Source organism: Sapajus apella, unplaced genomic scaffold (genome assembly GCF_009761245.1).
Source record: "Sapajus apella isolate SASKATOON/1434 unplaced genomic scaffold, GSC_monkey_1.0 scaffold3, whole genome shotgun sequence".
Taxonomy (NCBI): Eukaryota; Metazoa; Chordata; class Mammalia; order Primates; family Cebidae; genus Sapajus; species Sapajus apella.
This window is the reverse complement of record NW_022436943.1, coordinates 15,046,936-15,070,398: the sequence shown is the minus strand read 5'-3', so window position 1 is coordinate 15,070,398 and position 23,463 is coordinate 15,046,936. Positions and strand designations below refer to the sequence as shown.

The 23,463-nt window shown below is 37.4% G+C and overlaps 1 protein-coding gene across 9 annotated transcripts in view; it reads left to right on the top strand.

The window, feature by feature from the left end:
* The window catches only part of RALYL (RALY RNA binding protein like), a 729,873-nt gene that overhangs the window by 686,935 nt on the left and 19,475 nt on the right, over window positions 1-23,463 (top strand). For 7 of the 9 annotated variants that reach the window (XM_032250205.1, XM_032250214.1, XM_032250239.1 and 4 more), the window contains one exon: window positions 6,964-7,136. The exons of the other annotated variants lie outside the window; for them this stretch is intronic. In XM_032250205.1, coding sequence (XP_032106096.1) covers window positions 6,964-7,136 — 173 coding nt within the window. The remainder of the gene's footprint in view (window positions 1-6,963; window positions 7,137-23,463) is intronic. 9 annotated transcript variants of the gene reach the window in all.

Below are 23,463 nucleotides of genomic sequence, written 5' to 3'. Positions count from 1 at the left end.
GTGTAAATTAGTGCAACCATTGTGGAAGACAGTGTGGCGATTCCTCAAGGACCTAGAAATAGAAATTCCATTTGACCCAGCAATCCCATTACTGGGTATATATCCAAAGGATTACAAATCGTTCTACTATAAGGACACGTGTACACGAATGTTCATTGCAGCACTGTTTACAATAGCAAAGACCTGGAACCAACCCAAATGCCCATCGACGATAGACTGGATAGGGAAAATGTGGCACATATACACCATGGAATATTATGCAGCCATCAGAAACGATGAGTTTGGGTCCTTTGTAGGGACATGGATGAACCTAGAAACCATCACTCTCAGCAAACTGACAGAAGAGCAGAAGATCAAACACCGCATGTTCTCACTCATAGGCGGGTGTTGAACAATGAGAACACATGGACACAGGGAGGGGAGCACTACACACTGGGGTCAGTTGGGGGGAAATAGGGGAGGGAGGGTCGGGGGTGGGAAGCTGGGGAGAGATAGCAAGGGGAGAAATGCCAGATGTAGGTGATGGGGAGGAAGGCAGCAAATCACACTGCCACGTGTGTTCCTATGCAACAATTTTGCATGTTCTTCACATGTACCCCAAAATGTAAAATGCAATAAAATAAATAAATGGGAAAAAATAAAAAATAAAAAAATAAAAAAATAAAAAAAATAAAATAAAATAAAATAATAAAAAAAAAAAAAAATTAATATTAAATTCTTTTCTTTCGCCTTAGGCATTTTCCCTTAAACAGAAATATTTATCTGTAATTTGTACTTCTTTTCCTTTGATAGTCATTGTTTAGCTAACCAGAATATGTACCCCTAACTAAACAGACTTCTTTATTCTTGAACTTAAAATTGGTTATTGAAGAGATTCAAAGCATTCCCTTGGTATGTCAAATTAGGCCTTCTTTTTCTAGAGATATATTAGAAAACAGCCAAGATTATAAGATCAGAAATGTTAAGTTGGAATTTCAGCTCTTGCACTTATTACTGTGTGACCATGAGCACTTATTTGTGCCTCAGTTTCCCCATGCATGACATGATAAATAAGGCTATGTTGCAGTATATTTCAAGGACTAAAGTTAATGAGTCTTACATGGTCAGCACTTCATAAGCACTCACTAACTTGTAGCCATTATAAGCCTTTTTATTGTAATCTATAATTTAGGTGTCTTAGAGGTGTCTTTTAGACATAAGCTGCTGGCTTTTTGGCTCCTAATCAACTCTTTAGAAAAAAATCTAATAGTCATTTCTCTGTTCACAAAAGAAATGCTATGATCATTCATCAATCTGACTTGAAGAAGCCAACAGAGATTCCAAAAGATGTCAGTGATCGAAGGCAGCTCTCCTCCAATAAGCACTGGACGGCTTCACATTTCATTTTTCTCTTCAAGACTTGTCAATATAAACATCAACAATGGGGAGAAATACCAGATATAGGTGAAGGGGAGGAAGGCGGCAAATCACACTGCTATGTGTGTACCTACGCAACAATCTTGCATGTTCTTCACATGTACCCCAAAACCTAAAATGCAATAAAAAAACAATTTTTCTTCTAAGAAAATTTCAGACCTCACATTTTACCTTGACTTTGTGGTATGGTATTGTCATGTAGAACGTGGCAAGAGGATTTTTTACTTTTTTTTTTTTTTAAGTTATCTTGGATTTATATTTTTGGTGTGCAAAATTCAACTGTCACTTTTACTCTATGAAAAGAATTTGACACATTTGACACTTACTTTCATTAGTTGATTCCACAATTCATTAATATATTCAGCAAGCACTTAATTTGTGAGTAAGAGTCAGCCACCAGGTAAACAATGATGAATAATAAAAACGTTTCTACCGCAGAGACGCTTTAGTGGCAGAGAGAGAAATGCACATGCACACAAACACACATACACACTCACATACAAAATAAAAAGAGTGATGACTAGAAAATAACTATGCAAATAAACAGAATGTTATAAAGTTAAGAATAAGCTGGCCAGGTGCAGTGGCTCATGCCTATAATCCCAGCACTTTGGGAGGCCGAGGTGGATGGATCACCTGAGGTGGATCAGGAGTTCAAGACCAGCCTGACCAACATGGCAAAACCCCATATCTATTAAAAATACAAAAATTAGTGTGATGTGTCTGCGTGTGCCTGTAATCCCAAATACTCAGGAGGCTGAGGCAGGAGAATTGCTTGAACCCAGGAGGCAGAATTTGCAGTGAGCCAAGACTTTACCACTGCACTCCAACCTGAGCGACAGAGCAAGACTCCATCTCAAAAAAAAGAATAAACAACATTACTCATCTCTAGAGACATAAAATTAGATAATTATTCATAAAAAATAGGACAAGTTAATTTGTTTCTATTTCAGCAACATAGTTACTGAATCAAAACTGCCTATTAAACTGTGAACCAATAGTTTAATAAAGAAGATGTGCTTTCATGTGTGACTTTATTCATGAAACTTATCATTGTTTAGTGATTATATTTCCCATTGAGATGACAAAAGTCTATGTTGACTATATATTACTAACACAGTTTGATATTAAACTCCTATGAATCAATTATCATTATAATTAAAGCTTTTCTTAATTCAGATGATGACTTACAAGCATTTAGCTTTCAAGTTAATGACTGATGAGAATATATAGGATTTTTTTGCAATGAATTGTATTAATATACCACTGCCTTTGAAATACATGATCAGAATTACATGTATGTTGTATGTTAATACAAAAAAAACAGAGAGTAACTGTTATGTACTATGTACTGTATTAGTTTGTTCTCATGCCATAAATAAAGGCCTACTCAAGGCTGGGTAACTTATAAAGAAAAAGAAATTTAATGAACTCACAGTTCCATGTGGTTGGGAAGGCCTCACAAATCATAGCAGAAAACAAAAGGCACATCTTACATTGCATCAAGCAAGAGAGAATGAGAACCAAGCAAAATAGGAAGCCCCTTATAAAACCATCAGATCTTGTGAGACTTATTTAATGTCATAGAGAAAACCACCCCCATGATTCAGTTATCTCCTACTGGGTCCCACCCACAACACACAGGTATTATGTGGGTTACAATTCAAGATGAGATTTGGGTGGGGACACAGCCAAACCATATCAGTACTAGACTATGTCTGTCTAAAAATAGAACGAAAACGTCGATGTCAAAACCAAAATCCAAAATAATCTTTGTAAAATTGATTCTTAATGATCAGTAGGAGTGAATAATTTTGACATAGGAAATTTTTCTACAGCAATCAAGAAACAAATATAGATTCAACTCAAGAACTGTTTTGAGATTGTTATGATAACATGTTTGTGCGGTCTTTGCAGTTTAAAAAACACGTTCACATCTTTTTTCTCATTAGAGCACGCAGCAACTTCCTGAAACGGATGTTATTTTAATGCTTACCTTTTAGAGAAGAAAACTACAATTAATAGGACTAGTAATTAACAGAAGTATGAATCTCAAACCCTATATCCTTCCTGATATCTCTTCATCTGCAAGGCATTCAGTGAGCGGTACAGAGCACATCAAAACGTTTCTTGATAATTGACTTGTATTGTGCTTTTCAGTTTACAAAAGATTGACCTCTGTATCATCCCCTTTGAGTGTGACAATCATCTTCTGAGGCAATAGCTCAAATTTCCAAGAAGCTTAAACACTAATACGAAAAAGATAAGAAAACAGTAGAACTAACTGTAAGACAGCATTTGATCAGGGCTTTGGTTGATCAAAGTGGGAAAGATTACATTCAGCTGGGAAGATCAAGAAAGTTGGCTTTCCTTATACAAGCTGAAACAAATTGATACATGAAGCCAGATGAGGACTATGCATCTTTTAAAGTCTGGTCCTACAGGGATCCTTTGAATATCTGCTATGCTTCCTTGGCCAGATAGCTTATAGAGAGGAAAAAAAAAAACCATATATATACATACACACACACACATATATAAGTTATTTTCAACATCAAAAAGAGTTCTCAAATAACAAATATTTCTGGAATCATTTAGAGAAGAAATAGATACACTAGGCAAATTGAATTCCTAATATATGTCAATCTTAAGCAAAAGTCAATTTGTGTGTTATAACAAAAAGATAAATACAATGACATAAAAATGAAAAACTTTGGTTTTAAAAAATTTATGAGATTCAAGGCATTTTTCACGGTATATAATTATAAGAATCCCAAATTTCTATTTATCTTTCTTGAAGTACCAACACCAGGTCTTGAAAGCTAGGGCATTTCAAACAAATGGCATGGTGACATAAGAAGTGAGGAGCTTAGATGATAAGTACGAAAACCTCTTTTATGAAGAAGAGTGGGGGGCCAAAACCAGAGTAGCCACCTCCATTGTGCAGTACAAAGGATCAGTGATAGGAGAGGCAACAGAATAGAATAAGAAATGTGATTAATATTAGAGGATTCAAAACTGTCCAGTGCTCAGGTTAGTCAACCTATCACATCATTTTCTCAGTGGAGCCTACTCGTAGATGTGTATGTGGGTTAACCCAGGTAACAGATCTAGAATTTTAGAGCACATGAATGGTATGTAGAAGGAAAGTGAGAATAAAACCTAGAAATCTTCAGTAAACGTAAAATTAAGAGTGTCGTTGGTCTTTCTTGCCTTATTCACCTTCCTTTTAATTCAGACAATGGGGTCTTCTCTAGATTAAACAGATGTTTTTTTCTTTAACTCACTTTTATCTTCTTAGAAAAAAATATTGGTTATAGTTTACAATAACCACTTTATAGTCTTCATAGGACTTTCTGTGCTAAATGTTATATAGACATTAGGAAAAATGGAAAGAATTTATGTACTAGACGTCCTCTCATCAGTACATTTGTATGTGCATATCAAGATAAAAAGTATACTTTTAAAAGCAGAATTCACATCCTCACTGCATAAGTTATGTTGTTAAATGGAGAAGTTTGAACCTAATCAGTTGATTTTTAAAACATCAAGCTGTATATAGCTTGTGTCTATTTATATGAAGTAAATGTCTTTCTCTTAATGAAAAAGAGCCTATGTTTGAGCCATGTAAGATACCCATAGTAATTATTTCCAACCTTGGTTTGCTCTACCAGCTCTTTTCCTCCTCTGAAACAAAGCCTCAGCCCCATATGTGTTATTCCCTGATCTGACCAGGCCTCTTGATCCACGCTTACTGTTGTTATTGTTGTTATTCCTTCAACATATTCACAGTGAGGAGCACACCATCTCCCTTCTGTGTATAATAGAACACACTTATGTAGTCCTTTATAATTTGCAAAACATTTCCCAAATATAAGCTCTGCTAAATGTCACAGTAAACACCAGAGGTAGGTATAGATGAGGAAAAAATGACTTAATGTGTTTCAATGACATGACCTGACCAAATGGCCAAAACTTAGACTCAAACTCAGTGTCTATAATTCTGTGGGTAAGTAACAAAGCTAGAGCTAGAATCCTGTCAACTAGAGCTCAGAGTAACTAAACTTTGACAGCACAGCCAAGGCACAACCCTCTACTATTGTCTTATTTTCAACAAATTTTATCATTTGGAGAACAAAAATACAAGAAGGTATAGATACACATTTATTTCTAAAAGTATTATTTTAATTATAAACAATTTCTTGGAAAGAATAGCTGCTTGTTTGCTTATTTGTACATTATATCAGTTTGTTGATTTACATATTATGTTTGAAAAGTTTTCTCAACATGAGATTTGGAGTAAAAAAAAAAAAAAAAAGAAAGCTTTGTGCTGAGATAAAATGTTTATATCAATGCTCATTTTCCTTTTATCTCCCATTATGAAAAAGGCCAGAAATTAATAACCTACAATTATTTTGCTCTATAAATTACCTTTATAATAATTTATTAATAAGATCAAACTGTAGACTATTTAAAAACTCAGATAAAAGAATAATCATCTGATTTAAAAAAAAAAAAAAGTAAGCAAAATTAGTGAAAACAACCAACTTTTGAATAGTCATGAACACATGAAAATAAGTCAGAGAAGGAGGAACATGATGATCTAATTTATTGGAAGCCCAACACTTCTTTATATCATCATAGGAGATGAATGCCACCACCCGCTAGAGAAAATAATCATGATGCTGCCAGCGCAATTCCCATTTGAGCAGCTTTCTGTAAGTGGAATGCACAGATCCTGACAACTAGAAGAAATTCTACTAATGTAGAGTGTAGCTTTGTTTATTGAGCACTTATTATTTGCTAGTCACTGTACTAACACTCCGATGCACTACACCAAACCCTGAAAGTTTAGGAAATAGTTATCCTTTTTGCATGGATGAGAAAATTGAGACACAGGGAGGGTTAATCATTTTGACTTTGCACAACACCACAACGCTATTAGTTAATGAAGCTCGACTTTGAACTCAGGTTGTCTGACCCCAGAATTTATGTCCTTAACCATTGAAGTTAACCACACCTGTCAACAGAATTTAGACTTTAAAATTTCAGGGGATTGTTCACATAGATGTTGCTGAGAAACCATATATTTTCTTTTCCACTTTTTTCCTCAGTGAGTTTTTCTTTGTCTTTTTCACTCAAGTTTGAACTTGTCATTGAGCTTTCTTCTTCCTCTTCCCTTGAGTGAACAATTTCTATGTTTTTTCCCCCTTTTTTTTTGTTCTATTTTCCTCTCAGAGAGACTATCCTTATTAGAAAGCACTATATATAAAATTAAATCTTACTAGTTTATGTACCACTACCAACTGGATTCCTTAATTTTTGCTAATTCCATTAAAATAAATATGCTTACATGTAAGTACACATACACATATGTACATGATTTACATGACTGAGAAAATTCAACTTAAAGCATAGTATTACCTTACCTTCTGTACACCTTTAATAATACAAAGAGTTTACCCTTTCATGGATTGTTTTTTCATGGTTTATCCAAATGGCTCATGAGCAACCCAAGGTAGTAGTCATTTGCTTTTTCCCCCCCAGAAGCTCAGAAGAAGCAATTGGAAGAGAGTCTAGTGCTGATCCAAGAGGAATGTGTGTCAGAGAATGCAGATCACTCTACAGAGGAGCCTGCTGAAGGAGGGCCAGATGCCGATGGAGAAGAGATGACAGATGGGATAGAGGAGGACTTCGATGAAGATGGGGGTCATGAGCTGGTAGGAACTAAACATTTGGTATCCACACCCTTTGGGTAACAACACCAGCATGTTAGCAACTCATTCATTCTAAAATAAGAATTAAATAATTTGGGGCTTATTTCTCACATACATATATTTAAGAAAACACGAGTATAGTGCTTTGCACATAATAAGTGCTCAATACTTTATTGCTAACTTAGGAAGATATAAATGAAGAAGCAAAATAAATACCATAGAAGAGATTAGGTATATTTAAAGTGCCAAATGAAACTTTCCCTCCAAAATGCTCCACTGCAAAAGGGATCTTGCATTTAGGCAATTGCAAGTGAACCGTACACAGATATAATATCCTGGTAACAAACTACAGTATACTGGAAGATACTGGGTCCCCTTCTTGTTTTATTAACTGATAATTATTTATACTATTTGTACAGCCAGCAGTTCTTTCTACAGGGTGCTGCCTAAGATGGCACTTTAGTAGATGGCCAGTTGACCGTTTTCAATGCCTGTGCTGCCTGATAATCAGTTCTTATGATTTGAGAATTTGGCTAAGAACTGCTTCTTTATAGGTTTTATTTTCCTAATATTGTAATCATTATACTGCTCATTTCCAGACGTCCTTTCTTACATAACCACATCACGGACTTACTTGGTAAACGTATGCTGATGAGGATATTTCTCATGTTTTATCAACCATGAAATTAAATATACTATTCAAAGGACATAACAAAAAATGACATGTGGGCAAGTGTGTGTGTATATGTTGCCAACTTCCAAATATCTATGGACTGATCATATTAAACTTGGCTTATCCCAGGTAAAATCAAATTCCAGTTTGTTTTAATACTGTGCCTATTGTTACTTAACTCATTTTGTCATAGTAGTTCTTTTATCAATAGTTTCAAAGACAGCTGAATTTTATAGATTCTATATTGACTTAATATGCTAGATCTGTTAGAACTCATGGCACCTTCATTACTTTTTGTTTATTTATTTTTGAGACAGAGTCTTGCTCTGTCACCCAGGCTGGAGTGCAGTAGCGTGATCTCAGCTCACTGCAATCTCCGCCTCCCGGATTCAAGTGATTCTCCTGCCTCAGCTTCCCAAGTAGCTGGGATTATAGGTACCCACCACATCTGACTAATTTTTGTATTTTTAATAGAGACAGGGTTTTATCATGTTGGCCAGGCTGGTCTTTAATTCCTGACCTCAAGTGATCTGCTCACCTTGGCCTCCCAAAGTGCTGGGATTACATGTGTGAGCCACTGTGCCAGTCAGCACCTTCATTTAAACGTTTCAAATATGAGCTTTTAACAACCACCCCTACTTCTACCAAAGTCTGCATCAGTTTGCAGAACTTAAGCACCTGTTCTTAGACTCATATTGATTTCAGGAATCTATTGATTAAGGACTAGAGTGAAGAACAAACAAATGTCCCAGCTTCTCTTTAGGCAGGAGCACATGATTTGGCAGGACAAATTCAACATGATTTCCTCAACTCATTCTAATCAGACCTCTGCTGTCAGCATTTCATTGTGATTACACTTCTCAAGCTCTCTGGGGTCCTTCAAGTTGCCATTTACAGTGATTACTTCTCTGTTCTTATTTTAATTTCTTTCTCAGCAGAATTTTGCATACCTGACCACTTCCTTCTTCTGAGAAATTCTCCTAATTTATCAGTTGCTCATGCTCAGTTTCCTGTACTAGAAATTTTCCCTACATACTCCCACTTTAAATATTGGGTTAGCTCAGGGCTTTGTCTTAGGCCGTCTTCTCTTTTCACACTCTTTCCCAAGGTGTCTTCACCAAATAGTAGAGCATTAAATACTACCTATAGGTCAAAGAGTCCTAAATCCACATTTCTACCCTGATCTCTTCTTGGGACCCCAGAGTCAAATGTTGAGCTGCCTATCACCACATACATCTCCAATAAACAACTGAAACTTAACATGGCCAGAAACAGACTTGATTTTTTTCCAGTCATCTTATTCTTTCCCAGGCTTCCTCATTCTGGTAAACAGCATCACCATTCACATAATTATTAAAACCAAAAGACTGAGATCATCTTTGACCTCCACCTTTATCCCTGTTAACTCTACTTCCAACTCACAGCCCAAAGTTAGTTATGACTCCATGACAAGTACCATGTCCCAAACCACCATCCCCTCTTCAGGTTTTCTGTAATATCTAAAATGCTTTTCTTGCTTCAACTCTTGCCTCATGCAACCCATTCTCCACAGAAGGGTAAAAATCTTTATAAACTATATGTCAGATAATGCCATTTCCTTACTTAAATCCCTACAATGTTTTCATCACATGTAGAATCAAAACACCAAAGAGTGTGAATGTAAGCTGTGAGGAGATTAGGTGAAGGATGCCAATAGAGAGAGGGAACTTTGTGAAGAGAAAGGGAGAAGGTCGTCAATGCTGAAAGGAAAGAAATGTAGAGCAGAAGCATATAGACATGAAGACTCCTCCACTGCAGGTGACTGTGGTTAGTCTGAGGATGTTGTGGCAGGAGTTTGAGGGAGTTCAAGCACAAACTAATATAAGTCAGAGAGTGATAACCTCTGGGGAATGAGGAGACACAGGCACCATCAGATTTGAAGAGAATGAACAAGATTTGAAAAGGCGTCTGGAAAACACTAAAGATTACTAATTTAGAAAACAAAAAGATTGGCAGTGTTAGTAGCCAGTTAAGGTTAAAGATCAAGAATTAATAGAGTAGTAATTTGCAAACTTCAAGGTATATCAGAACTACTTAGAGAACTTTATAAAAACACAGATTCTTGTGTCCCATTCTGAGAGATTCTGATTCAGCATGCTGAAGAGGGCTCTAGGAATCTGTATTTCTAACATGTTCCTAAATTATACCGATGCTGCTGGTCTAGGGATCACACTTTGAGAATGACTGTGATGAAGTTATCAATCTGCCTTTTCTCCACTGGATTTTATCAACCCTGATGGAAGCATGAAGAAAGCAAACATGTTCAGGGTTGCATTTTTGTCAGATAAGTGCAAAAATGAAAACCAATAAATAAAAGGAGTTGAGGATATGAGTAACGAAGAGTGGCTGACTAGATGGGTCATGGAATCTAACCAACAGGGAAGAAAGGGAACACTGTGGGGGGCAGGGGTGGTCAAAAATGAGAAAATAAAGGCACAAAGGGGAAAAAAAGCCCCTATAACCATTAAGGACCAGAGAAAGAGGAACTAAATGAAAAAAGAAAAACAAGGTCTGTACTTAAGGTCCAAGATATTTCAGATGTGGAGAGTTCTAGATGATGAGCTGCTCCATGGGAAGGAGTGAGATCAGTGCAAAAGTCACAGCAGGTGAAGGATTTAAGGAATGAGGGGCTCAGATGCGAGATGAGTCATCTACATGGGCATGAAATCACTCCAAATATTGGATTAGAGGGTGAAAGAATAAGATGGCCAATTTAAGTCCTAGATCTGTCATTATCAGTCCAATTGAACTGCCTAACCAAACAACTTCTCTGAATCTCTCTTGACTTTCTTATTTACAACATAGTAAGGCAAGATCAGAAATCTCAAAACCCATTCTGTTTGATTTTTACTCTGGATGTGTATGTGTCCCAGGAGCAATATGTCTGAAGGAGCAAAGCTTGACTATACAGTCATGGCAGTAAATCCAAACCATGGTATGTGGACTATGCTCTAAATACACAGAAAGTAGCTGATTAGAACTGAGCGCCTGCCTGGATGTACTCAGGTTTTCTCCCTCAACCCTTGTATTATTATTGGGGACTTAGGGAGCTAGAGTTAAATCCTATCTCTAGTATATCATTCTGTTTGTAAGACATGGAAAATAATAGATGAGGAAGGGCTTAACATTCAGTCCTTGCAATCCAGATTGAAACTAAGGAGTCTCTCCTACTGGTTGGCCAAGAAAAAATTCCCTAGTCTTGTATTCACTGTTTTCTCCTTTCCAGGCCACTGAACCAAATCATCCTTGGTCCCAAAAAGCAAAATAAAAGCACAAATCTTTTCTTTTTAGATAATAAAGGGCATCATCGATTTGAACAGGAAAGATACAATTAATTAGATTCTAGTTATGAATTTTTCTCACAAAGAAGAGCTGGTAGCCATATGCCCATTTGGCTGCTCAAGGCAAATCCAGAATGCCATTGCAAAAGAATGAACAGGAAATAAGAATTGGATCTGAAGTGAGGGAGATTCAGAAAAATGAGTTCGTAGGATAGCTGTAGGTGTTGGTGCCCCTTGTGAGGTGGTGAGAAGCCAAAGATATGAGCACAGACTATCCACATACTGTCTAGTTCTAAATATACACTTAGCGAAATTGATTTCTATGACGCAATTCATTCAGCTAACATTTGGGAATCTATTATGTGTGCACCAGGTGCTACCAAAAATACAGGTATAACTAAAATCATTGTGTTATGTATGAAATGAAATGTTTAAGAATATGGCTTTTCAGGTCCCATCCCGACACTTGTTGACAGTGAGGTTTGCAGCCAGCAGGGCATGTCTGGCCTGTGTTTTAAAAAATCTCCCAGGTGCCTTTGGTGCACAGATGTCACTATACTTATATTTTCCAGCAAAGTCATTACACTTATATTATCCAGCCAAGTTTCACCTGCAGTTATTCCACTTATATCATCCATTAAAATTTCCTGCTGGTAATTATTGAAAGCTATATACACACATATGAATCGTATTCATGTTTCAAATCAGTTTCTAAGTTTTTCACAATAATATAAATTGGTCCTCATAAAGATTCAGATTATACACTTCAGTTTAGGCATTACTGTTTATTACTGCTTACATCTAAATTTATATCTAATATCTAACCTACTAGACTCAATGTTATTATAAATTAGGCACATTGACACAGCTACACCCACAAGACAAAAAAAAAAAAAAAAACAACTTTTGAACTTAAGTTTCACTGGACTATTGCTTATACATGGATTTCAAATCAATAAATCATTCTTATCTATATTAGGTTTTTTTTTTTTTTTTTTACAAGACATGTGAAGTCTGAAAGCTTCCATTGTTGGTGAAGTGCACAATGTAATCTGAAATGCTTAAAGGAAACATATAAGACTAAGTTTTAAAACATTAGCCAGGCACAGTGGTAGATGCCTGTAATCCCAGCTACTTGGGAGGCTGAGGCAGGAGAATCACTTGAACCCAGGAGTTGGAGGTTGTGGTGAACTGAGATCGTACAATTGGACTCCAGCATGGGCAACAAGAGCAAAACTCTGTCTCCAAAAAAAAAAAGGAGACTAAGTTTAATATTGTTCCCTGGCACATAGAGGTAAATAAAATGATTTAAATATAAATAAATAAATATATATATATGGCTCTTTGTCTCAAGTAGCTTAGTGTCTGGTGGAGAGAAGACTGATTTCCTGGCTGGGCGTGGTGGCTCACACATGTAATTCCAGCCCTTTGGGAGACCAAGGTGGACGGATTACCTGAGATCAAGAGTTCGAGACCAGCCTGGCCAACATTGTGAAACCTCATCTCTACTTAAAAAAAAAAAAAATTAGCTGGGCATGGTGGAAGGCACCTGTAATTCCAGCTACTCAGAAGGCTGAGGCAGGAGAATCGCTTGAACCCAGAAGGCAGAGGTTGCAGTGAGCTGAGAACGCACCATTGCAGTCCAGCCTGGGCAACAGGGCAAAAACTCCATCTCAAAAAACAAAATAGAGAGATGACCGATTTCCTCATGCACAAAAACAAAAACAGAAAAACAAAACAAAAAAACAGGCTTGGACTTTATAAGAAGCCTGTCGAGACTAAAAATCTATGATTCTATAATAATCTATACCTATATATTTCAATAGTGCATAGTAATCAAAATTTGGATTTATCTTCAGTTAAACTCTCTGTATTAATGCACTATACATGCACTATGAAACCACTACTACACTTGTGTTTCTGAATAAATCCATTGGCAAGTATTCACTGATTGACCACTGGGATCAAGAAGGAAAATAAGAAAGATATGAACTAACTGAGGTTAAAGGCCACAGACAAAAAATACAAAGCAGCATGTCATGGTAAGAACCATATGAAAAACATAGTTTACAGATGGGGAACCAGACGTAGCCACTATGGTCAATAAACACTCCTGGCAAAAATGGGGCAGGGATTTCACCTTGAAGCATGACAAATTAAAGAAATGGCACATGCTAAAGTTGAAGAAAACATATTCAAGCCATCCTTCATCATCCCCAGATCATTTTATGGAAAATACATTTAAAATCCAAAATGCATTAGATAATTCATATGATACATAGATCGATAAAGGTAAACTTTAAAAAAAAAAAAAAACTACTGGAAACTTCACAAATACAACATTTCAAGCTCTTTTATTCTATTTGTGTCCTCCAAATCTGTATTATCCTTTATATAAAGTAATATCACCCAAAGTTAAAGTAGCCTTTGCCATAATGGAAATACTATAGGAAAGCTAGTGCTTAACACCATGCTAATTCAAAAAAGCAAATGAGCTCTCCTCAGGTGTATGAGAAAAGTCTTCTGTGAACACTCTAGAACATTATAAAGCTGTTAGATGTGTCATGGAGCCTTAGGCTAATCCAGTGTTTTCCAAAGGAGAGTTTTTGGTCATCTTACACTCAATACCTAGGGTGCTTGCCAAAAATGCCAATATAGATTATCTCAAGCAGCAGCCCTGGAATCTGTGCTTTATCAGGCCAAGGTTTGAAACTACAGAGCTAAATCATCAATTCCCAAAGGAAACTATAGACAAGCAAAACATTTAAATGGCTTAAGGAGAATTTGACTTCTTTTGAATTCTACTTATAATACTTTTCCTTTTGCGGACTACACACAATCAAATCAGGCAAATCTAGCAAGAATCTACAGTAGAATTACCTAGCTGAATTGTGTAATACTTAGATATGCAAGCTGAGTACTACAGTGTAATACATCTTTCAGGATTTAACAAAACATTCAACTAAGCAGTAAGTCACCTGGGCTTACCAGCTATTGAATTTCTATGCACACTGGGGAAGGTCTGGACCTCAAATCCAATCCTTCCATTGAAGAGAACTCAAAGCAAACATTCTAGCACAACATTGAAAAACTGGAATGCATAAAGCATTTTGATCTATATTCTTAATCTTTCTTTACGAGAAAGTCTGAAAATGTCTCCTTTTTGAGACTTTTTGTTTCTTTCCTAATGAAGTCCTTCACCTGGATGATCCCCCTTATCAATTGTGCTTCTCTTTCTTTTTCTTATCATTTTGAATGAATTCTGGCGAGAGGACAAACAGGAACTTGTGAGGCAAGCTCCACAAAGGTAGTGCCAACTGAATTAGTTAGAAGTATAAATCACAAGGAAGCAAGAAAGTATTACTTAATCTGTTGGATTTGGGCATGTATTTTAGCACAGCATTCAAAGACCTTCATCTTGAACTCTATCAATCCAACATATGCTATCTTCCCTGTCCTACTGCGAACAGATATTGAGAGCATAAAGCAAGAAGTAGCATTATTTGGATGGAGTTAGGGATAGAATGAACAGCCATGATGCAAGTGTCCTGCAGTTGACCTGACTTAGGTGACCTGCTGGTGAGGCACAAATGGCCAGGGTCATGCATGCCCACTGGCCAGGTATTCTCAACAGAAATGGGGTATGACTCAGCCTTTGATGGGAGAGAAAGTGTGTAATAGGAAGATATCTCTGTTTCCAGATTTCCACCTGGAATTCTGCCTCTTTAAGAGCTCTGATCCCTTTGTAGTAAGTGTCCCCTGTGATTATTATCTGTCCCCTATTTCAGACTTGCTACTGTTGGGATCTCACTTGATTTCAATCATTTTTATTTTTATAGAATAAACTTTTTTATAAAATAAACTTTTTATTTTTATAAAAAAATCTTTCCCAGAGGTTGGATGGCTTAACTGTTAGAAACAAAAGCTCTGCCTGTAGTCTGATAGAAGCATGTTCAGTCCCATGACTTTGAGCAAGCCACTTACCTATGCCTTCACTGGCTTTAGTTTTTCCAACTGTAAAAGAAGGTTGACAATAATATGTGTCTGGACAAGGATTGCCGTGAAGAGTAAATGAAATAATGTCTAAAAGGCACATACTTGGCACAGAGTAGGCATTCTGTGCTACCCTATAGTTACTTAATCTGTTTGATTTTGTATTTTGGTTATTTTTGTATTTCAGCACAGCAAAGACCTTCCTCTTAAACTCAACCAATCCATCCTAAGCTATCTTCCCTTTCCTACTGAGAACAGATACTGAAGGCATAAAGAAAGCAGTACTATTATTTGGAGGAGTTAGGGATGATACAAACAAGCATGGTGCCTGTGTCCTGCAATTGATCTAGTCTAGGTGACCTACTGTACTATGACAAAAAAAGACTTAAGAAAGTCAGATAGATTTTTCTAAGCATTTTTTTGTTGTAGGGCATTTGTATCCTCTTACATATTTTTTCCCAAAGTCAGACAAACTTTGCTAAATCTTTCTGGGTTTTTGTAGGGCATTTTTATCCTTTTGTATATTTTCTGGTTTGTTTGTTTTGAGACGGAGTCTTGTTCTGTCACTCAGGCTAGAATGCAGTGGTGCAATCTTGGCTCACCACAACCTCCAACTTCCACGTTCAAGCAATTTTCCTGCCTCAGCCTCCCGAGCAGCTAGGATTACATGCTCCTGCCACCATGCACAGCTAATTTTTGTATTTTTAGTAGAGATTGGGTTTCACCATGTTGGCCAGGGTGGTATCAAACTCCTGACCTTAGGTGATCTGTCCTCCGCAGCCTCCCAAAGTGTTGGGATTACAAGCATGAGCCACTGCACCCAGCCTATATTTTCTGTTTTTTTTTTTTTCCACTTGACTTCATGTATTTCATTTTGATGACCCAAATGTTTCCATACATTTCCAGACATATCAGCCTTTGCATAACTACAATACCTTGCCACTCACAATCTCCCCCGGCTGCTTCTGGGGGTCTCAGAAAGCATGATGCCTATGCTCAGGAGCATATCTGATGATGTGCTTCTTCTGCCTGCTCACCACCTGCCTCCCCCTTGAGGATGCAACCTTTGCCACAGCATTTCCTGCTGCCTTTTGTAAGACCCAGTATGCCTTTCTCACACTCAAAGGTGCAGGACCCACAAGGTGCAGTTGGTGCAAGATCCCTTCAGGTCTCATTGTGCCAGAGAAATCACATCAGGTTCCACATTAAAGTTGCAAGAATAATGCCCTGTCCACACCGTAAGCTGGCAGTTGTCACCCAGACCCCAAGTAACACAGCTTAAAGGCTGAACCATGAGTTCTACTATAGAGCAAAGCAGCTACGTACCTATGACTGAATATTTTGCAATAACTCCCTGCTTCTGGCCTTATTCTTCTGCAGATTTTTCTCCAAAGAGCTGCCAATTTGGTTGTGTTAAAGCTTTAACCACGCTATGTCACTGTGCTTAAAACTCTCCACTAACTGCCTACCTCACTTGGAGTAGATATGTAAGTCCTCACAATGATCTACAAAGTCTTGCATGATCTGGCCCCTGCTACCTCTCTGATCTGGCTCTTAGTTCTCTCCCGTTCACTCCATATGAGCTCTGTAGCTTCCAGGCACAAACTTGCTCAGCTCCTATTTCAAGTCCTTGGCATTTGCTGCACCCCTGAATGTGGGGACCGGGAGAACACAGGGCAAATCATAAAAGGCCTTAATGCTTTGCTAATTGTCTGAAGTTTATTCTATAAATTTCATATAAGTAAACTGGGAATTACCTGTACCTAAGAGAACTGGCTTGCAATACAACCTAGTGGTCTGATGCAAATATTTTGGAGTCAAATAGAAATAGGGTCTCCAGATTTAGCAAATAAAATAGAGGACACTCAAAGTTGCATTTCAGATAAATAGTAAATGATTGTCTAATATAATCATGTCCCCAATATTCCATGGTATGTACCAAAAATGTTATTTAATCTGAAATTCAAATTCAACTGGGCTTCCTGTATTTTATCTGGCACCCCTACATAGAAATAAAATGGAATATTGGCCTTGAACAAACTATTTAACTTCTTTTAGTTGGCATGAAAGCAGAATAATAATATCCACATCATGGGGATTATGTAAGGAATTAAATAATATAATACATGGACTGCACTTAACAAAGTCACTGGCACAAAATAAACAAGTAAATTGCAGCTGTTTTTATTATCGCTATTATTATGATCATCTCATTTTGCCAGTGAAGCTTTCAATAAAACATTACATTTCTAGCAACATAATCTTCATATGGATCTTTGTATTTTTAAAAACCCTAGGGTATTCAAATTGTTAAAAAGCACTTCTTATTTGATAAGAATGATTTCAGGAAACAAATGCAATATTCTGAGAATTGTGATTTGATTTCAGCTTTTTAAATTTTTATTTAATAGCTCCCAGCATATTTAATTCAAAATAATTTATTTTTAATTCTATTCCCTTATGGCTTTTTTTTTTTTAATAAAGATAATACTAACAGTATCCTGTGATGATACAGGGCTTTTGTTTCGGTTTTTGCTATAGATTTGTTCTCTGGCTCATGTGATCTGGCCACGAATTTAGTAACAGATGGTTTTATGAAAACTGAGTATGTGAGAAGCCTTACATATCACATTTTATTTAGTCGCCCAAACACTTACTCATTAAACAACACACCAAAAAAAATTAATAAATAGTGGAAACTCAGTTATGTGCCAGATAATGTCGGCTCCTTAAGATTTAAAAAATAAGACCTACTGGTTTCTGGTTTCATAGAACTCTCACTGGGTAGAATAGAAGATGTTGCAACCAAAACAAATAAACAAAACAGTATGATAGGTAAAATTATCACCTAAGTCATGCAATCGGGTGTGGGAAGTGAGATGATATAGCAGACTTCACAATGTCTGTGTAGCATTCTAGCTGATTCTTGAGGAATGAAAAAATGTGTGCAAAGAAAACAAAGGATTAGATGGCATTCCACACAGAGAAAAGAGAGTATATACAAAAGAGAAAAGCGTGAAAGAATTGGGAAAGTTGCCAGTTTAGTTTGGTTAAAGCAGTGGAACTCAGAGGACGGCGCCACAACCAGCAGCATGATATCATGTGGAATGATCTTTGTTAGAAATGCTGATTCTCAGTCTCTAACCCAGAAACTGGATCAGAAACTCTGGGGTGGACTCCAGCCCTCTATGTTTTAACACTCATTCTAGGTGATTCTGGTGCCTACTGAAGTTTAAGAATGCTGAAGTACAACAGTAGGGTTTTCAAAACAAGGTGCACATGACATCACCAAGGATGCATCTTTTATAAACACAAATGACAGGGGCCACAAGCCATATCAATTAAATCAGAGTTTCAGAAGGTGAAGCCCAGAGCAAAAGTCCAAAGATGTTTTACTGTGCAGCCAAGGCTGAGAACCACTGGGATAGAGCACATGGTACATGAAGAAGGAATGGTAAATAGACACTTCACCAAAGAAGTAAACACATGAAAACTCACTCAAAATCATCAGTATTCAAGAAAGTACAAATTAAAACCACAATAAGGTAACACTGCACATTCTTGCTCAGACTGACCAAAATTGGCTGATATAATCAAATGCTAACAAGGAAGTGGAGCACTAGTGTGTCATTGCAATTAAACAAACAGAGGTTGCCTGAAGAGTAAGGGTGAGGGGCAGGGACTGACTTTCCTGAAATGTCATTCCATACCTGATCTTGGTGAACATCCACTTTTATTTCAATACTCAGTTTTATCTGGAAACCTTCCTGAAATTCCAAGTTAGTTAGGAGCATCCTCCACAACTCCCCCAAACCTCTATTAGGACACACTGTGTCGTGCCTTCAAGCATTTACATATGTTGTTCCCTCTGCGTGGAATAACCCATTCTACCTTTTATTTTATGTCTGGCAAAAATATCTCCTCTCTTAAACATCATCATTCCATGTCACCTGTTCCATAAATCTGTCCCTCAACAAGGACACATCCATTTGGGTTTGCTTCTTTCTTTAGGCCATGCTTTGTACTTAACTCCTCGTACTTAACTCACTGTATTGTAATTAATGACTTTCCTTCTTTCTGAATCACTGATTTGTAAATTTCTCAGAGCTTATTTTGTGTTTTTCTTCAGTGTGGTGTTTAGCATATGTTAATGTCCATAAATATTTGTTAAAGAAAGAGAGAGGAAAATGTCCTCAGATTACCTCAAACATATTATGAACATTTTTTTTTTTTTGTAGACAGTGGTTTACTTGGAGAGAGAGAGAGAGAAACAGGAGGAGAGAGAAAGAAACAGCTAACTCTCACACTGAGTGAGATAAAGAAAAGATGGAATCCAGGAGAGGAAAGACAGCTTCCACCCTGAGTGGAAGGGAATAGAGAGAGATGGAGATTAGGAGGGAAAGACAGGCTTCCACAAAGGGAGTGTTCGTGGAAGGGGTATTATGAGCATTTTTAAGTGTACTTTTATTGTCTGTCCTAATCAGATTGTGTTCTAAGTATTAATTTTGTATGCATCCGCTCTGTGATTTTGAGGATTATTATACAAAGCAAAGAAGCAAACAGTTTTCATTATAACTTAATCACTAGGTCAGTCAGGCAGCAGCCTGAGTCTTGAAGGCACTGAGGAGGAACAACAGAAGGAGGCTTAAAATCAACACATCAAAGTCAACACAGCAGTATTGACTCCGTTGTGTTGGTTTTCAGTGGTTCTGAAATACTGTCTCCCACGAGTGATAAAAATGCAAATTTGAAGTAACCTGAATTTAGTTAGCAGAGCTAGAATGCTGACTTATAAAACAAACCAGAAAATAAGCCTTCTTCTCACTCCTGATCTACAATTTTTAAAGCCAAAAGAAAAAAGTCACAAGTTCATAAGAAAGTAAATTTCAGAGGATTCAAAACTAAAGTGTGCTCAGATAATTAAGATAGATGCTTTGATTTCAACTGCGGCTATCAGGGCAGCTATCAGGCAATGTGATCATTTAAAAATAGGCTTTAGTTCTAAGGACTTTTGAGGTGTTAAGAGTATTGCAGTAGACACACAATTTTCAAACAGCCCCTAATGATGTTAAAAGTTGAATAATAAATCTGGAATATAGATCCAAACCAAATAAAATATTTTCACCATTTCTGAGTTTGTACACAAAGGGTAACACAGGTGGAAGAGAACAGAAAGACTCTGGAGTAATTTGGAAGTGAGAAGCAGCTTAAAAATAAGCTTTAAATATACAAAAATAGAAAAAAAATGTTACTTTTCTAAAAATGCTATAATGTGTTAGAGGAAAATGGAGCAATCTAAAGTCTTAATTCTGTCTAATTTCAAAAAGTCGATTATGAAAAAGGTTAGAAAAATAAAACAATTCTGCCAACAATTAGTTCAGCTATTGTGGAAGACAGTGTGGCATTTCTCAAGGATCTAGAAATAGAAATACCATTTGACCCAGCAATCCCATTACTGGGTATATACCCAAAGGATTATAAATCATTCTATTATAAAGACACATGCACATGTATATTTATTGTGGCATTGTTTGCAATAGCAAAGATTTGGAACCAACCCAAATGCCCGTCAATGATAGATTGGATAAAGAAAATGTGCCACATATACACCATGGAATATTATGCAGCTATAAAAAAGGGATGAATTCATGTCCTTTGCAGGGACATGGATGAAGCTGGAAACCATCATTCTCAGCAAACTGACACAAGTACAGAAAACCAAACACCGCCATGTTCTCACTCATAAGTGAGTGTTGAACAATGAGAACACATGGACACAGGAAGGGGAGCATCTTACACCAGTGCCTGTCAAGGGTCTGGGGAGGGTTAGCAGGAGGTGGGGGGATTGGGGAGGAATAGCATTAGGAGAAATACCTAATGTAGATGATGGGGGGATGGATGCAGCAAACCACCATGGCATGTGTGTACCTATGTAACATACCTGCATGCTCTGCACATATACCCCAGAACCTAAAGTACAATAAAAAAGAAAAAAGACCTCTCCCTATCAATATAGTAGGAAAAATTCTTTTAATTGCATAAGCAATAACAGATTTATAAGCATATAAGCTAGGAGTAAAGTGACCACAATGTTAGTGTCAAAGAAAAAATAGCAATGGATGAAACTAAACAGGCAACAGAGATTCAATTTAAGGCTTTCAACAGAGATCAAGCCTATTTTAATAAGAAAGAGTCACTGAACTCAGCACTGCTGAAACAGGCAGGAGAGTTTTTAAGCACTGGGGTGACTAGTGGAAAAGTACTGGAGGATGGTAGGGGAAGATTGGTCAGTATAATTAGGTCAACTGTGTTTGCTAATCGCTGCTTATCTAAGTTAGGTTCACACCTTCCACAGAGACTGAGAGATAGAGGCTGCTTCTTACTTGATTATTACAGTTCAAAGGAATGATTCCAAGTCCTTAAAAAAGATATTCCTGGATTTGTACAACTGGCAAGAAGCTAGGAGAAGGTGTATATCTCCAAGGGGCAGAGAGAAAACTTACAAATACAATTTTTCTAAAGTAAATGCTCTAAGAAAAGGGAGATCAGGGGCCTATAGTCAGAAAAAACTCAGTCTAAAGTTTTGTCAAGCCTCTTGGTTATCAAGACAAAATCTCCCAAATTTTATTCGGTCAAACAGAGGAAAAGACAATTACTTTCCCCAAGAGACCAAAAACTGTACCTCATGACGGTCTTAATAGCTCTTGAAAGATCTCGGAGCTAATTCATTTTTACATTTGTCAAGTAAAAAACAAATCTGGACTTACTAATGAGAGACTTATTTGGAAGAGTTATTGCAAGCAGGGAGAAGGGACTATTGCAATAGGGAGAATGCTTTGGCCATGAGATCTGCAAGCATCTCAAGTTCTAGGAAAAACGGGTTTTTCGTTTATGAGAGGAGCAAGCAAGATTAGAAAGAATCCAAGGTGAGGTGGGATGAAAGATGGGCATACTGTGTACATGTATCAGAGGATTTTTTTACCCTGAAGCTGGCATATTTCCAGAAGGGCCCTTAAAGAGGTGATGGATGTCGGCTCAGGCTGAGGATGGGCTGAAGTTCAGGGTCCTGGGAGAAGGACAGACTATTAACCAAAGTTTGAGTAATAAGCATTTTGTTCTCATTAACCAATGGAGACAAAATAGTTCAGTTATTCATGTATGAGGGCAAGAGTGGAAATTCGGAAGATCTGTGTTTGGCCTTACCATAGGTAAATAAGCAGGTGTAAGACTTATCTAAATCAACTAGAGAAGAGTGGTTCTTTGCAGTAAGTCATTTCCCAGAACAAAGGGTTTCTTAACTTTTTTTTTTTTTAATTGTGCTTTAGGTCCTTGAGCACATGTGCAGATCATGCAGGATTGTTGCATAGGTGCATACATGGCAATGTGGTTTGCTGCCTCCATCCTCCTGTCACCTATATCTGGCATTTCTCCCCATGTTATCCCTCCCCAACCTCCCCACCCCACACTGTCCCTCCCCTAGCTCCCACCAGCAGACCCCAGTATGTGATGCTCCCCTCCCTGTGTCCATGTGTTCTCATTGTTCAACACCCGCCTATGAGTGAGAACATGCGGTGTTTGATTTTCTGTTCTTGTGTCAGTTTGCTGAGAATGACAGTTTCCAGGTTCATCCATGTCCCTACAAAGGACACAAACTCATCAATTTTTATGAGGCTCACACAAAATTCAACATCATTACATATCCAGAGGTTATCTGACTCACAATATTGGAGATGTGTTAGGCCATTCTCACATTGCTATAAAGAAGTACCTGAGACTGGGTAATTTATAAAGGAAAGAGCTATAATTGGCTCACAGTTCTGCAGGCTGTAGAGGGAGAATGATGCTGGCATCTCCTCAGCCTCTGAGGAGGCCTCAGGAAGTATAATAATGGCAGAAAATGAAGCGGAAGTAGGCAGGTCACATGGCCAGGGCAGGAGGGGGAGAGAGAGCTAGGTGCCACACACTTATAGACAGATCTCATGAGAAGTCACTCACCATTGTGAGAACAGCACCAAGAGATAGTGATAAACCATTCATGAGAAATCCAGCCCCGTGATCCAATTATCTTCCACCAAATCCCAGCTCCATTACTGGGGATTACAATTCAACAATTCAACTGGGGCAATGAACACATATTCAAACTATATCATGTATCTACACTGTAAACATTGGAGAACGGGCTGAATCTTTAATAACATTTATTTTGATGTCAAAGGTAAGAGGAAGGACACAGATTCATCAGGCCTCCAAATATACACTCTAAGAACGAGGAAAAGGGAAGTCAGAGTCTTTGCCTTTTATAATGGAGACAGCTGTTTCCATTTACCCTTACAAAGTACAGATA